The following is a 12,484-nucleotide window of genomic DNA, read 5'->3' on the forward strand; positions in this document are numbered from 1 at the left end:
TTAACGCCCATCCTCCAGCTTTCACAGAATCACAGAATCTTAATGGCACAGGCCATTCAGCCCATCATGTCTGCTCTCCAAATGAGCATTATGACTTAGTGCCATTGCCCTGCCATTTCCCCTTACCTTTGCACATTGTTTCTATTCAAATAATCATATAATGCCCTTTTAAATGTCTCGATTGAACCTGCCTCCACCACACTTCCAGGCAGTGCATTCCAGACCCAAACCACTCGTTGTGTGAAAAAGAAAAGTTTTTTTCTCATGTCACATTTGCTTCTTTTGCAAGTCACTTTAAAGCTGTGTCCTCTTGTTATTTATCATTTTGAGTTGGAACAGCTTCTCCAAAAATACTCTGTCCAGCCCCCTCATGATTTTGAACATCTCTGTCAAATCTCCTCTTAGCCACCTTCTCTCCAAGGAGAACAGTCCCAACCTCTCCAATCTATTGTAGTAACTGAAGTTTCTCATCCCTGGAACCATTCTTGTAAACCTCTTCTACACTCTCCAATGTGTTCACATCTGTCCTATAATGTGGTGCCCAGAACTGTATACACTATTCCAGCTGAGGTCTAACAAGTGTCTTATATAAATTCAGCATAACTGACCTGCTCTTGTACTCTATGTCTCTATTAATAAAGCTCAGGATACTATATGCTTTATTACCTACTCTCTCTACCTGTCCTGCCACCTTCAATAATCAATGCAGATATACACCCAGGTCTTTCTGCTCCTGTACCCCCCTTCAAAGTTTCACTCCTTATTTTATATCGTCTGTCCATGTTCTTCCTGCCAAAATGCATCACCTCACACTTCTCCGCATTGAACTTCATCTGCCACCTATCTGCCCATTCCACCAACTTGTCTATGTCCATTTGAAATTCCACACCATCCTCCTCACAATTCACAACATTCCCATGCTTTGTATCATTCGCTAACTTTGAAATTGCCCCCTGCACACCAAGATCTAGATCATTAATATATATCAGGAAAAGCAAGGGTCCCAATACCGACCCCTGGGGAACTCCACTACAAACCTTCCTCCAGCCCGAAAAATAGCCATTGATCATTACTCTCTGCTCCCTATTTTTCAGCCAATTTGGTATCCACGTTGCTACTGTCCCTTTTATTCCATGAGCAAAAACTTTTCTCACAAGTCAATTGTGTGGCACTGTATCAAATGCCTTTTCAAAGTCCACGTACAGCACATCAACAGCATTATCCTCATCGACCTTTTTCCTAACCTCTTCAAAAAACTCCAAGTTAGTTAAACATGAGTTCCCCTTTAGAAATCCATGCTGGCTCTTCCTTATCAACCCATATTTTTCCATGTGACGACTAATTCTATCCCAAATAATTGTTTCTAGAATTTTGCCCACCACTGAAGTTAAACTGACTGGTCTACAATTGTTGGGCTTATCCTTACAACCTTTTTGAACAAGGGCATAATGTTTGCAATTCCCCAGTCCTCTGGTACTCCCCCTGAGTCTAGGGAACACTGAAAGGTTCTGGCCAGTTTCCCTGCAATTTCTACTCTCACTTCCTTCAATATCTTGGATGCATCTCATCCGGTCCCGGTGCCTTGTCAACTTTAAGTACCAACAGTTTATTCAACACTTCCTCCTTATCAATTTTGAACCCTTCTAGTGACAGAGTTTCCTCATCTGTCACCATGGCCTGGGTAGCATCAATCTCCTTGGTAAAGAAGGATACAAAGTATTCATTTAGTACCTCAGCATGAACCCTACGTCCATGTGTAAATTCCCTTTTAGGTCCTTAATCGGCCCTACTCCTCCTTTTACCACCCTTTTACTATTTATATGCTTATAGAAGACTTTGGGATTCCCTTTTATGTTGGCTGCCAGTCTTTTCCCATTATCCCTCTTCACTTCTCTAATATGCTTTTTCACCTACCCCCCCCCCCCCACCCCGAACCTTCTGTATTCCTCTTGATTCTCAATTATATTTTCTATCTGACACCTGTCATAAGTACACTTTTTCTTCTTTATCTTAATTTCAATCTCATTTTTCAACCAGGGAGCTCTGGATTTGTTTGCCCTACTTTTCCCTCTCCTTGGAATATACCTTGACTGTGCCCAAACCAATTCTGTTTTGAAGGTAGCCTATTGTTCAGCTACAAGTTTTCCACCAATCTTTCATTCCAGTCTATCTGGCCCAGCTCCGTTCTAGCCTCATTGAATTTGGCTCTTGTTCAGTTAATTATTTTTACTCTGGAATGCCTATCGTCCTTTTCTATCATCATCCTAAAACATACAATACAATGATCACAGTCTCCTAAATGTTCCCCCACTGACACTTGATCTACTTGGCCCACCTCATTTCCAAGAACCAGGTCCAACAGTGCATCTTTTCTTGTTGGATTGGACACATACTGCTGTAAAAAATTCTCCTGAACACAATCTAGTAGGAACTTTTGCCCCTCTCCCCCCTTTACACAACCATTGTCCCAATTTACATTAGAGTAATTAAAGTCACCCATTATAACGACTATATAATGCCTGCATCTCTCTGTAATTTCCCTGCAGATTTGTTCTTTTACGTCCTTCTCACTTATTGGCAGTCTATAGACTACACCAAACAATGCAATTGCACCCTTTTTGTTCCTTAACTTTAGCCAAATTGATTCTGTTCTTGAACCTCTGGAACATCCTCTTTCTCCAGCACTGCAATTCTCTCCTTAACCAATACCACCACCCCTCCTGCTTTCCTTCCTTTCCTATCTTTCCTGAACACCACCTTGTACCTGGGAATATTTAACACCCAGTTCTACCCTTCCTTGAGGCAGGTCTCCGTTATCAGCACAACATCATATTTCCATATGGTAATCAGCGTCTGTAACTCCCTAATCTTATTTACATACTCTGTGCATTCACGTACATGCACAGTAACCCCGATTTAGATTTTGTTACTTTCTCCCTCACCCTGACTTTACCTATTAACTTACTATTGTCTATACTAATGTTGTCTGTCCCTCCCAGTATTTTGTGCACCCTGGTATTCCTCTCTAATATTTTCTCTTGGTTCCCACACCCCTAGTTTAAAGCCCTCCCAACAGCACTTGCAAAACGACCTGTAAAGAACTCAGTCCCAGCTCTGTTCAGGTGCAAGCTGTCCAGCTTGTACAGGTGCCATCTCCCCCAGAGCCAGTCCCAGTGTCCCAGGAATCTAAAGCCCTCCCTCCTGCACCATCTTGCCAGCCACGCATTCATCTGCCTTATCCTTCTATTTCTGTACTCACTGGGAGATTACTACATTAGAGGTCCTGCTTGTTAATTTTCTACCTAGTTCCCTAAATTCTAAATGCAGGACCACATCCCCCTTCCTATCCAATCCATTGGTCCCAATGTGGACCATGACCTCTGGATGGTCACCGTCCCCCAGAAAAAGCCTTCTGAAATCTTCTCTCTTCAACTGGCTTTCGGGCCAGTGGCTGGTTTGTTTCTGGTGCCTGTGAGATATCTTTCTGTAAGTGAGTGCTGCTGCAGTAATGCTGATACTGCTGCTCCTTTGAAACACCAGGAGATCGAGTACTGTCTGCTGGGCTAAATGTCAGGGTGCCCACCGTTCATCAAACTATATGAGGAAATATACTTGTTGATCCTTCAAAGAAAAGACACAGAAGGTGGTCACCCATCTACCCACCAAAACTTTTTATGGACTAAAATCTGTAAAAAAAAAACCCTAAACAAAGTGAACACAGTAAAGCAATGCCTTCATAATAAAGGTCAGATTCTGCTCACATACCAAAGCGATGCCAGCCAAAGGTAAATCTGCTGCTGGGAGGTTTCCCAGAAAGGTAAAGTGCAACCAAGGAAGCAACAATCCCAAGGACATCAGCCAGCATGTGAACTGCATCAGTCATAATTGCCAGGCTGTTGGAGATGCATCCTCCTATACAGTATATCAAAGAAAGAATCATTTAGACAGAGTGAATACAGACTATGTACCAATCTAGCAGTATAGGTATCAACTGGAAGCTTGAATCGCCTGTCATCTGTGTCTCATCTCCACAGTTAGACTACAGCAGAATCAACAGGTGAGGGGCATTTGGGTTAAATTTCCCTTCTTCACAAATACTGGAACAGTCTTTCCCTGCCTTTCCCATATGTGTGACTCCAGATGACAGGCATGATCACCCTCCATGGGAACATATTTGATGATGTTAACTCTCAGCTTTAGCACCAGGTGCTGTTGGAAATGGTAAGTGAAATTGTACTTTAGACCCTTAAAAAGAAAAGATCAACAATTTTATGTTACTGTGGATTCAGCAAGAAATGATCTGTCATTCACAATATTGTACAGACAGCTCACAATTTCCAAGTAAAATCCCAAAGAAAAAAATTGATTTTTCAATTCATGAAATTTGAATTGATAATTATAGTTCCAATAATTAAATGTCAATGTGTACTTAGTACATTTTATTTCGCAACAATAAATTGATGAAACATAACCTATTCAGTTCTTATATCTCAATTAAAATGAAAAGGCAATGTCACAGATGAAAATCAATTAAAACTGGGCAAAAGCAGTTCAATTCACCTCCAGCCCAGCCCCAACTCCATCTCACTGCTCTCACTTAGCTGAAATAAATAATGCAGATTCTGAACCTTGATCTAAATTACCTGTGCCCAAATCTCAACCTCATCACTGAAACTTCCCATCCTCTCCCAATAGAAATGTCAAGTCACCAACCCACTGCCCTCCCTGTCCTTCTGCCCTGCGCCGTCTTATCCCCCAGCACCCCCCGTTACAGAAAATTCAAAATCCTCGTAGCAATCTCCATCTCTTCACTCTACTCCTGAAATTGTCTTCTAGTTCCATTCTGATTTTCCAACCAACCTCCCTGACATTCTCCCTCACTGGTAGAAAAACTGTCACCTATCTCAGCTTTCTGTACTGGAATTCTCTTCCAATTGTCACTACCTCTGTCCCCAAAATGCACCCTATCCCCTTCCACTCCTGCTCAGCTCCCACTAGCCTCTCCCTATCTAGGAACTACTATTATTACCTATCAAAAAGGGCAATTACATCAAGGAATCTCACCCCGGGGAGAGACACCTCAGAAGGTTGGAAAAGGAATAAAACAGTGATAAACATCCCTCAAAAATTAAGTTAGCATAAATGGTCCACATGCTTTAAAAAATCTGTTTCAAACCTACCTACTAGTTCCCCGATAGTAAACAGAGTGTAGAGTGTAACTGCAATCCAGAGTTTTCTTTTTACTCTCCTTTTCCTGACCATTTCTGAACTCTGAATGCAACTATTGCACTTCTTCTCGTTGCCCCCTCTGTCCGCCTGAGGTTCCTCCCGGACCCCCAGTATTTGTTCCTTGTAGCCCGGCTGAAGGTTGATGCTGTCAGCGCTGCTCCCGTTACAAACCACACTGGGGATGACAGCCAATTCATCCTGGGTGGCTATTCGCAATCTGTTGGCATCGCTGAATGTCGGCAACTCCTCCTCATCCTCCGGGAAATGGAGGGTGACGGTGTCAGCCGTCAGGTCTATGGAGGAGACATTGTCTCTCTGCAGGAATGATTTCAAATCTCCCCACAAGGACCGGGCCATGCTGCTGAGTCCAGGCTCCAAGTTGGACTCTGATTCTCTCCAGTTTGTGTAGTTCTCAATCTCTGTCCCGAGAGCATTAACAATCATTAACCCAACATCTTCACAAAAAGCACGGATGATCCTACAACAGACAGAGACACGTTAGCTGGATCATTGCCCCCACACCCCGGGTCAGTCCAGGAACACAAAGTCCTGGATCATGTTCACATTTCACGGGCCGGTTCCCCTGATCCACAGAGAGCGGCCTCAGGGACTCCGAGAACTGCTCAACATTCACCACATTTCAGCAGAGCAGAGACGGCAGATCGGCAACAGCAGGCAGCAGAAACAATTCATTCACCGGACCCAGACCCAGACACAAACCCAGACCCAGACACAAAGCCAGATCCAAACCCAGACCCAGACACAGACCCAGATCCAGACCCAGACACAAACTCAGACCCAGACACAAACTCAGACCCAGACACAAACCCAGACCCAGACTCAGACCCAGATCCAGACCCAGACACAAACTCAGACCCAGACACAAACTCAGACCCAGATTCAGACCCAGACACAAACTCAGACCCAGACAAAAACCCAGGCCCAGACCCAGACGCAAACCCGGATCGCCGGCCCTGCTCTTTCCCTGTTTCAGGCGCGAACTTCTTCTCACCCCCTAAAACGGGCGATCGCCTGGATTGGGCCCGAGAGGAATCTCAGCTCCAGAGACAAAACTGTCAACAGCTGGAGTGGTTAACAGCCAATCACAGCTCAGCAAGTCTATGGTTGGCTTACAAATAGCCAATCACAGCTCAGCTACTGAATGACTGGAACAGAATCAGCCACTCACAGCATAGGTACTGAATGATGGGGGTTTGTGAGCCAGCCATTCATGGCTCAGGAACAATATTTTGACATTTCTATTGACAATTTAAGGTGATTTGGGCATTTTGTTTTTTGGAGTAAAAACCTTTTAAAAAGAAACTTTGTATTTATATAGCACCACCTCCGGACACCTCAAAGCGTTATACAGTCGAGAAAATTCTTTTTTTGACAATGGTTCAGAGAAACACCAATAGGATTCACATCTATCACACTTCCCAAAATCATGGTACAATTAATAATTAATATTAATTTCAATGTATGACTGATATGCAGAGACAAAATCAAAATACGGTAAATGTTGAGAATCTAATATAAAAGCAGAAAATGCTGGTAACTCTCAGCAGATCAGGCAATATCTGAAACTTTGGCCTGAATTTTTGCACAGACTCTCCATCTTGGTGAAAAATGCAGTCGGTGGCCTGAATCTGGAAGTCTTGCCCCCCCCCCACCCCTCCCCTCCCCTCCAGACCCAGCCTCTGCTATTTTCACAGGGGTTGGGGGATGGGGGCAAATAATATATTGCACGTCCATGGCTCACCTGCCCATTTAAATCAGCAGCTGCCTCCACTCATGTGATTTTGGGGAGGTAGGTGTCTGAAAGCCAAAGTTTACACATTAGACCTGGTAGAAACAGGTCTGAACCTTGCAGATTCATTTGGATAGCCAGTGTAACCCATTAGAGAGGTAAGGTACCCCTTTGGTTATGGTCCCAGGACACCTTTGGGAGAGGTATGGCACCCTTTGGTACTTCTAATCCTGCCCACACCAGCCCCCACCCACCACCACCACCACCACCCCCCCCCCCCCCCCCCCCAACCCCCCCACCAACAATGAAAATCTGATCTTCTGGGCTTCTTTTTGGCGGGTTGAGTTGGTGGAGCTGGAAATGTCCACCTCTATGCTCCTGACCCGGGAGTGAAAATCAGGGCTTGTGTTTTTCTCTCTCCACAGATGCTGTCTGACCTGCTGAGTATTTCCAATATGTTCTGCTTTTATTTAAAGATCTCACCACCAAAATATCGCTCAAATGGATTAGAATGTACAAAGTCTTAGTTAATAAAAACATAACAGCCCTAGTCCAATTACAATCCATTTTGGGACTATTTCACTTGAGGGGTACATTTAGCTCAACTGTCTGTGTGCAATCCTACAGGAGATCAACTCAGATCTATAATATAACAATGTCTTCCCTATGTGCACATCTTTTGACACTGTAAATTTCTAATAGGGAGTTCCCATTGTAAATGTACTATGTTACACAGTAATTACATCTCCTCACTGTGCAGGATGCCTTAAGGTCATCCACCCAACTCCAAAATAATCTAACAAAAGGGATCACAAACCAGCAAGAGCCAAATCAACTGAATCATATCTGTGAACCCTAAATACCATATATGAGCCTAAACTACCAGCCTTCACCTGACTCCATGTGCAGTGTCATAGGAGATTAATTAGTATTTGAAAAAAATTGCATTTTATGGCCACATGCTGTAAATGCAACATGTCATTCCTGTAATACAATCCCTCTAAACATTTGCTGCTAATACCTGTATTATAAAATACTGTATTTTCTGGCTTGCAATGTCAATGCCAAGGGAAATCTGCATCATAACATCATGGAATCATACAATGTTTACACTGCAGAGGAGACCATTCAGCCCATCTTGTCTGTACCAGCTCTCAAGAGCAACTCAGCTAATCCCACAACCCCATCCTTTCTCCATAGCTCTGCCAACTTTTTTCTCTTCAGGCACTTATCCCTTTATGAAGTTCCAATTGAATGTCCCTTCCACATTCTCAGGCAGTTGTTATGGACTGTGATGGGAAGAATGCACAGACACGTTTAAGTTCATTTGGCTCTTGGTTGTTTGTGATGTTATGACACAGCAGATGATGTGTGCCAGGCAGATCAAATCCACAAGGGAAACTTGATCACGCGGTCATAATGATTTTGCAACTTGCATTTTATTTCGAGATGCACGCCCTGAATTCAGAAGTAATAAATCTACCATGACTTCAGAGATTTTTAGAAAGCTAAATTAAACATTAATTAGCAAAAGAAAAGATTTCAAGTACATACATGGGTTTACAAATTATTACGATAATAACTCCTAAAACCCATAATTAATCTGGCTTCCAGTTAAACCCCCATTAAGGTGACAGTAAAATTAAATAGATTTTAAACAGATCCAGGCAAATCACAACAATACCCTGGACAGTAGAATTCAAAGTAGTTATTCCCAGCTTCAGTTTCTGTAGACAGCAGCTTAATGCACTAATACTGGAGGCTTTTCACACTTCTGGTAGATCTTACAATTCCTTCCCTGACACATAGCCTCAATCCTTTATACATGTTTCTCCCTTTTAATGCAAATTCCAAGTTCCAAATGGCTTTGGAACTTTACTTTTCTCATAATATAAATCATTTCATGGTGCTAATTATCAGTAACCTTTGGGAAAAATAAACACACTGTTGGCCTAGCTTCTCTGGCTAGGTGTAACATCCTACCATCTCTTTGAAATTCAAACAACCCTGATTTATCTAAAAATGCAAATTCTCCATACCTCATATTCTAAAACTTCAGCCATGTTTACATATTTATCATTTCAAACCTAGCTTCTTTTGAGTCAAAGCCTCCAGACCAGCTGTCTCCAATCCAATAAATCCCACAAACACAGAGAAACTATCCAAACCCCACTATTAACCTGCTTTTACAATAACTCACAATAATGTGAGAATTTTTATACTTTTGTGACAGTGATTCCTTTTTTTAATTCTAGCCCCACTTCTCCACAGGTTGTAACAATAGTTTAAATGTTTAATTTACCCACAAAACTGGCCAATTGTTTACCTTTTGATACTGTTATTCCCAGCATAAAAAACTCTAACCAGGCTCCTTTCAGTTGACACCAAGAAATAATTGATCTATTATAAAACAAACTTATTTTTAAAAACAAGTTAATAAACCAGTTAACATGAGTTTTGATTTCAAAGTTTAATGATATCCCCCCTTTTTGTGAAAAAAACAGGTGCACAAACCCCCATATATACACACACACAGACACAGACACAGACACACACACACACACACACACACACACACAGGCATACACACACACACATACACACACACACACACACACACACAAAACAGGACAAAACAAACACAGTTCCCTGTAGAGACTGGAGGATGGGAATGTTTGTTTTGAAAGGATAAAATTTGAAGAGATCTCAATGCTGTTGATCAAACAAAATTCTGGTCACAATAGGTCTGGAAGTTCCTTCAGATGGATTTTTTGGTGAAACTGTCCTTGATGACTCTTACTTCTCACAACTTTGCAGACTTTCAAAGTACAGATGAGTTATCCCAAAGAGACATTTCTGGGGAAGGTTTAACACAAAGGTGGGACAGAGGGAGAGGGGGAAAGAGAGAGCCTTGACCTTGCAGCATGTTTCTAAGGCACCCACACACTCACTCTAACAAAGTTTTTAAAGACAAAGATGTTCAAAGAATGCTTCTCTTAGGCCAGGTGTTTTTAACCAATCAGCAAGAATCTTTAGCCTGGCAACAGTTCATCGTTAGATACACATAAAAGCTCTTCCCTTTCTGGATGTTCCCCGTCAGACATGTATCTTGACCCATGGTTTTTTTTGAAGAATGGCATATTCACAGCCTCTAATTAATATTGCAAACTTTTAAAAATACTCGAGAAGAAGAATGTTCAAAATTCAATGTTCTTCAAATTTCGCAAAAAAACTGGTTCCTCACAAAGTGCATTCCAGAACTTAAAGACTTGCTGCATAATAAAGGTTTTTCCTCAGGGCACCATTAGTCCTTTTTTACCTCCCACCAGTCCAAAAAAGAACAATTCACCACTATTCCCAGCCAGTCAGCCAAAAAAGAACTGGCCGCCCAGTCTCACCCTTATTGGTTCAATCAAAAAGGTGCAAAAGCAAAGTCTGAAGAAGTGAGGAAAACGCAGGAACATCACAAACCTACCCACAATGCCCAGACATATTACCATTAATGCCACAAGTTATTAACAACAATAACTTCTATTTATATAGCACCTTTAGCATAATGAAATTTTCCAAGACATTCCACAGGAATATTATAAAACAAAGCATGGCACAATGCCACATAATGAAATATGAGGTCAGGTGACCAGAAGCTTGGTCAAAGAGGTAGAGTTTAAGAAGTGTCTTAGAGGAGGGATTAGAGGTAGAGAGGTGAAGAGATGTAGGGAGAGAAGTCCAGAGACTGGGGCCTAGGCAACTGAAGGCGTGGTCACCAATAGTGGAGCAATTATAATTGGGAATGCATGTGAGGCCAGAATTAGAGGAGCAGAGATATCTCAGAGGGTTGTGGTGTTGGAGGGGATTAGAGAGATAGGGAGGGGATTTGAAAACAAAGATGACAATTTTAAAATCAAGATGTTGCTTGACCCAGGAGCCAATGTAGGTCATGCACAGGGGTGGGAGGAGAACAGAACTTGGTGCAAGTTAGGACATGGGCAGCAGAGTTTTGATGAGCTTAAGTTTACAGAAGGTAGAATGTGGGAGACTAGCCAGGAGTGCATAGGAATTGTTGAGTCCAGAGATTAACAAAAGCATGAATGAGGCATAGATTAACCCATATACACAGACAAGAAAGCTAAGTAAGCTTATATCCATATTGTTTACATTTAATTCAATGATGTATGGGGCAACTGTTACACAGTAAAAATCAATTTATCCTGAATACTGTAAATAAATTACAAGACAAAGTACTTTTGTCTTTCTGCTAATCTCACCATTCCAAACTTGAAAAAGTCCTAAAACAAGTCTCCTGACTTCCTAAACAAAAACAGAAAATGCTGGAAAAACTCAGCCAGTCTGGCAGCATCTGTGGAGAGAGAAACAGTTGATGTTTTAAGTCCTTATGACCCTTCTTCAGAGCTACAGAGAAGTAGCAATGTGATGAAATTTATACTGTTTAAGAGGGAGGGAACAGGTGAAGCTGGATAGAAGGCCAGAGATAGATGAGGGTAAAGGAGAGTTTGACAAAGATGTCATGAACAAAAGGACATGGGGAGTGTTAATGGTAGTGGTAAGGGCTAAAAAAGGTGCTGATATAGGCATTAAGGTAAGAAAGAAGAATGTTATAATAGCAGGACAAGGATAAGCACTTTGGAAAGAACAACATGAACAACCTAACAAAAACAAAAATACCTGGAAAAGCTCAGCAGGACTGGCAGCATCTGTGGAGAGGAACAGAGTTAACATTTCGAGTCCGTATGACTCTTCAACAGAACTAAGTAAAAATAGAATAGAGGTGAAATATAAGCTGGTTTAAGGCAGGGGGGTAGGGTAGAGCTGGATAGAGGGTCAGTGATAGGTGGAGATAACCAAAATATGTCACAGACAAAAGGACAAAGCGTTGTTGAAAGTGGTGATATTATCTAAGGAATGTGCTAATTAAAGGTAGAAAGCAGGATAAGCAAGGTACAGATAGCCCTAATGGGGGTGGGGTGGGGGGAAGGAATTGAAATTCCTTAGATTAGCACATTCCTTAGATAATATCACCACCTTCAACAACTCTTTGTCCTTTTGTCATCTTTTGGCTATCTCCACCTATCAATGGCCCTCTATCCAGCTCTACTGTCCCCCCACCTTAAACCAGCTTATATTTCACCTCTTTTCTATTTTTACTTAGTTCTGTTGAAGAGTCATACGGACTCAAAACATTAACTGTGTTCCTCTCCGCAGATGCTGTCAGACCTGCTGAGTTTTTCCAGGTATTTCTGTTTTTGTTTTGGATTTCCAGCATCCACAGTTTTTTGCTTTTATGAAAAAGTAACAGATGGCCCTTGCGGGGTGTGGTGGGGGAAAAAGGGTTTGAAAATGAGATAAGAAGGGGGGATAAAAAAGGGGTTGAAACAATGAATAAATGAATGAAAGTTCAAAGTCAGGGTTTAGGGTTCATGGTGGGTTTTGGGGTTCAAGAGTTAATCTTTGGGGTCTCAGGAGTCATGCCATTCAGGGACCAGG

At 42.0% G+C, this 12,484-nt stretch overlaps 1 protein-coding gene across 2 annotated transcripts in view; it reads right to left on the reverse strand.

Moving 5' to 3' along the window:
* slc30a4 (solute carrier family 30 member 4) overlaps positions 1-6,330 on the reverse strand; it is a 32,813-nt gene extending 26,483 nt beyond the window's left edge. Inside the window, exons 1-3 of one of the 2 annotated variants that reach the window (XM_041175349.1) lie at positions 6,242-6,330; positions 5,181-5,707; positions 3,766-3,912 (exon numbers count right to left, since the gene is read on the reverse strand). In XM_041175349.1, the coding sequence (XP_041031283.1) occupies positions 3,766-3,912; positions 5,181-5,673 (640 nt within the window). In that variant the 5' untranslated portion in view covers positions 5,674-5,707; positions 6,242-6,330. Of the gene's footprint in view, positions 1-3,765; positions 3,913-5,180; positions 5,708-6,189 lie in introns of both variants that reach the window. The other variant, XM_041175350.1, reaches the window with a different exon arrangement.
* Positions 6,331-12,484: the final 6,154 nt, after the last annotated feature.

The sequence above is a fragment of the Carcharodon carcharias genome, chromosome 26, assembly GCF_017639515.1.
Source record: "Carcharodon carcharias isolate sCarCar2 chromosome 26, sCarCar2.pri, whole genome shotgun sequence".
NCBI lineage: Eukaryota > Metazoa > Chordata > Chondrichthyes > Lamniformes > Lamnidae > Carcharodon > Carcharodon carcharias.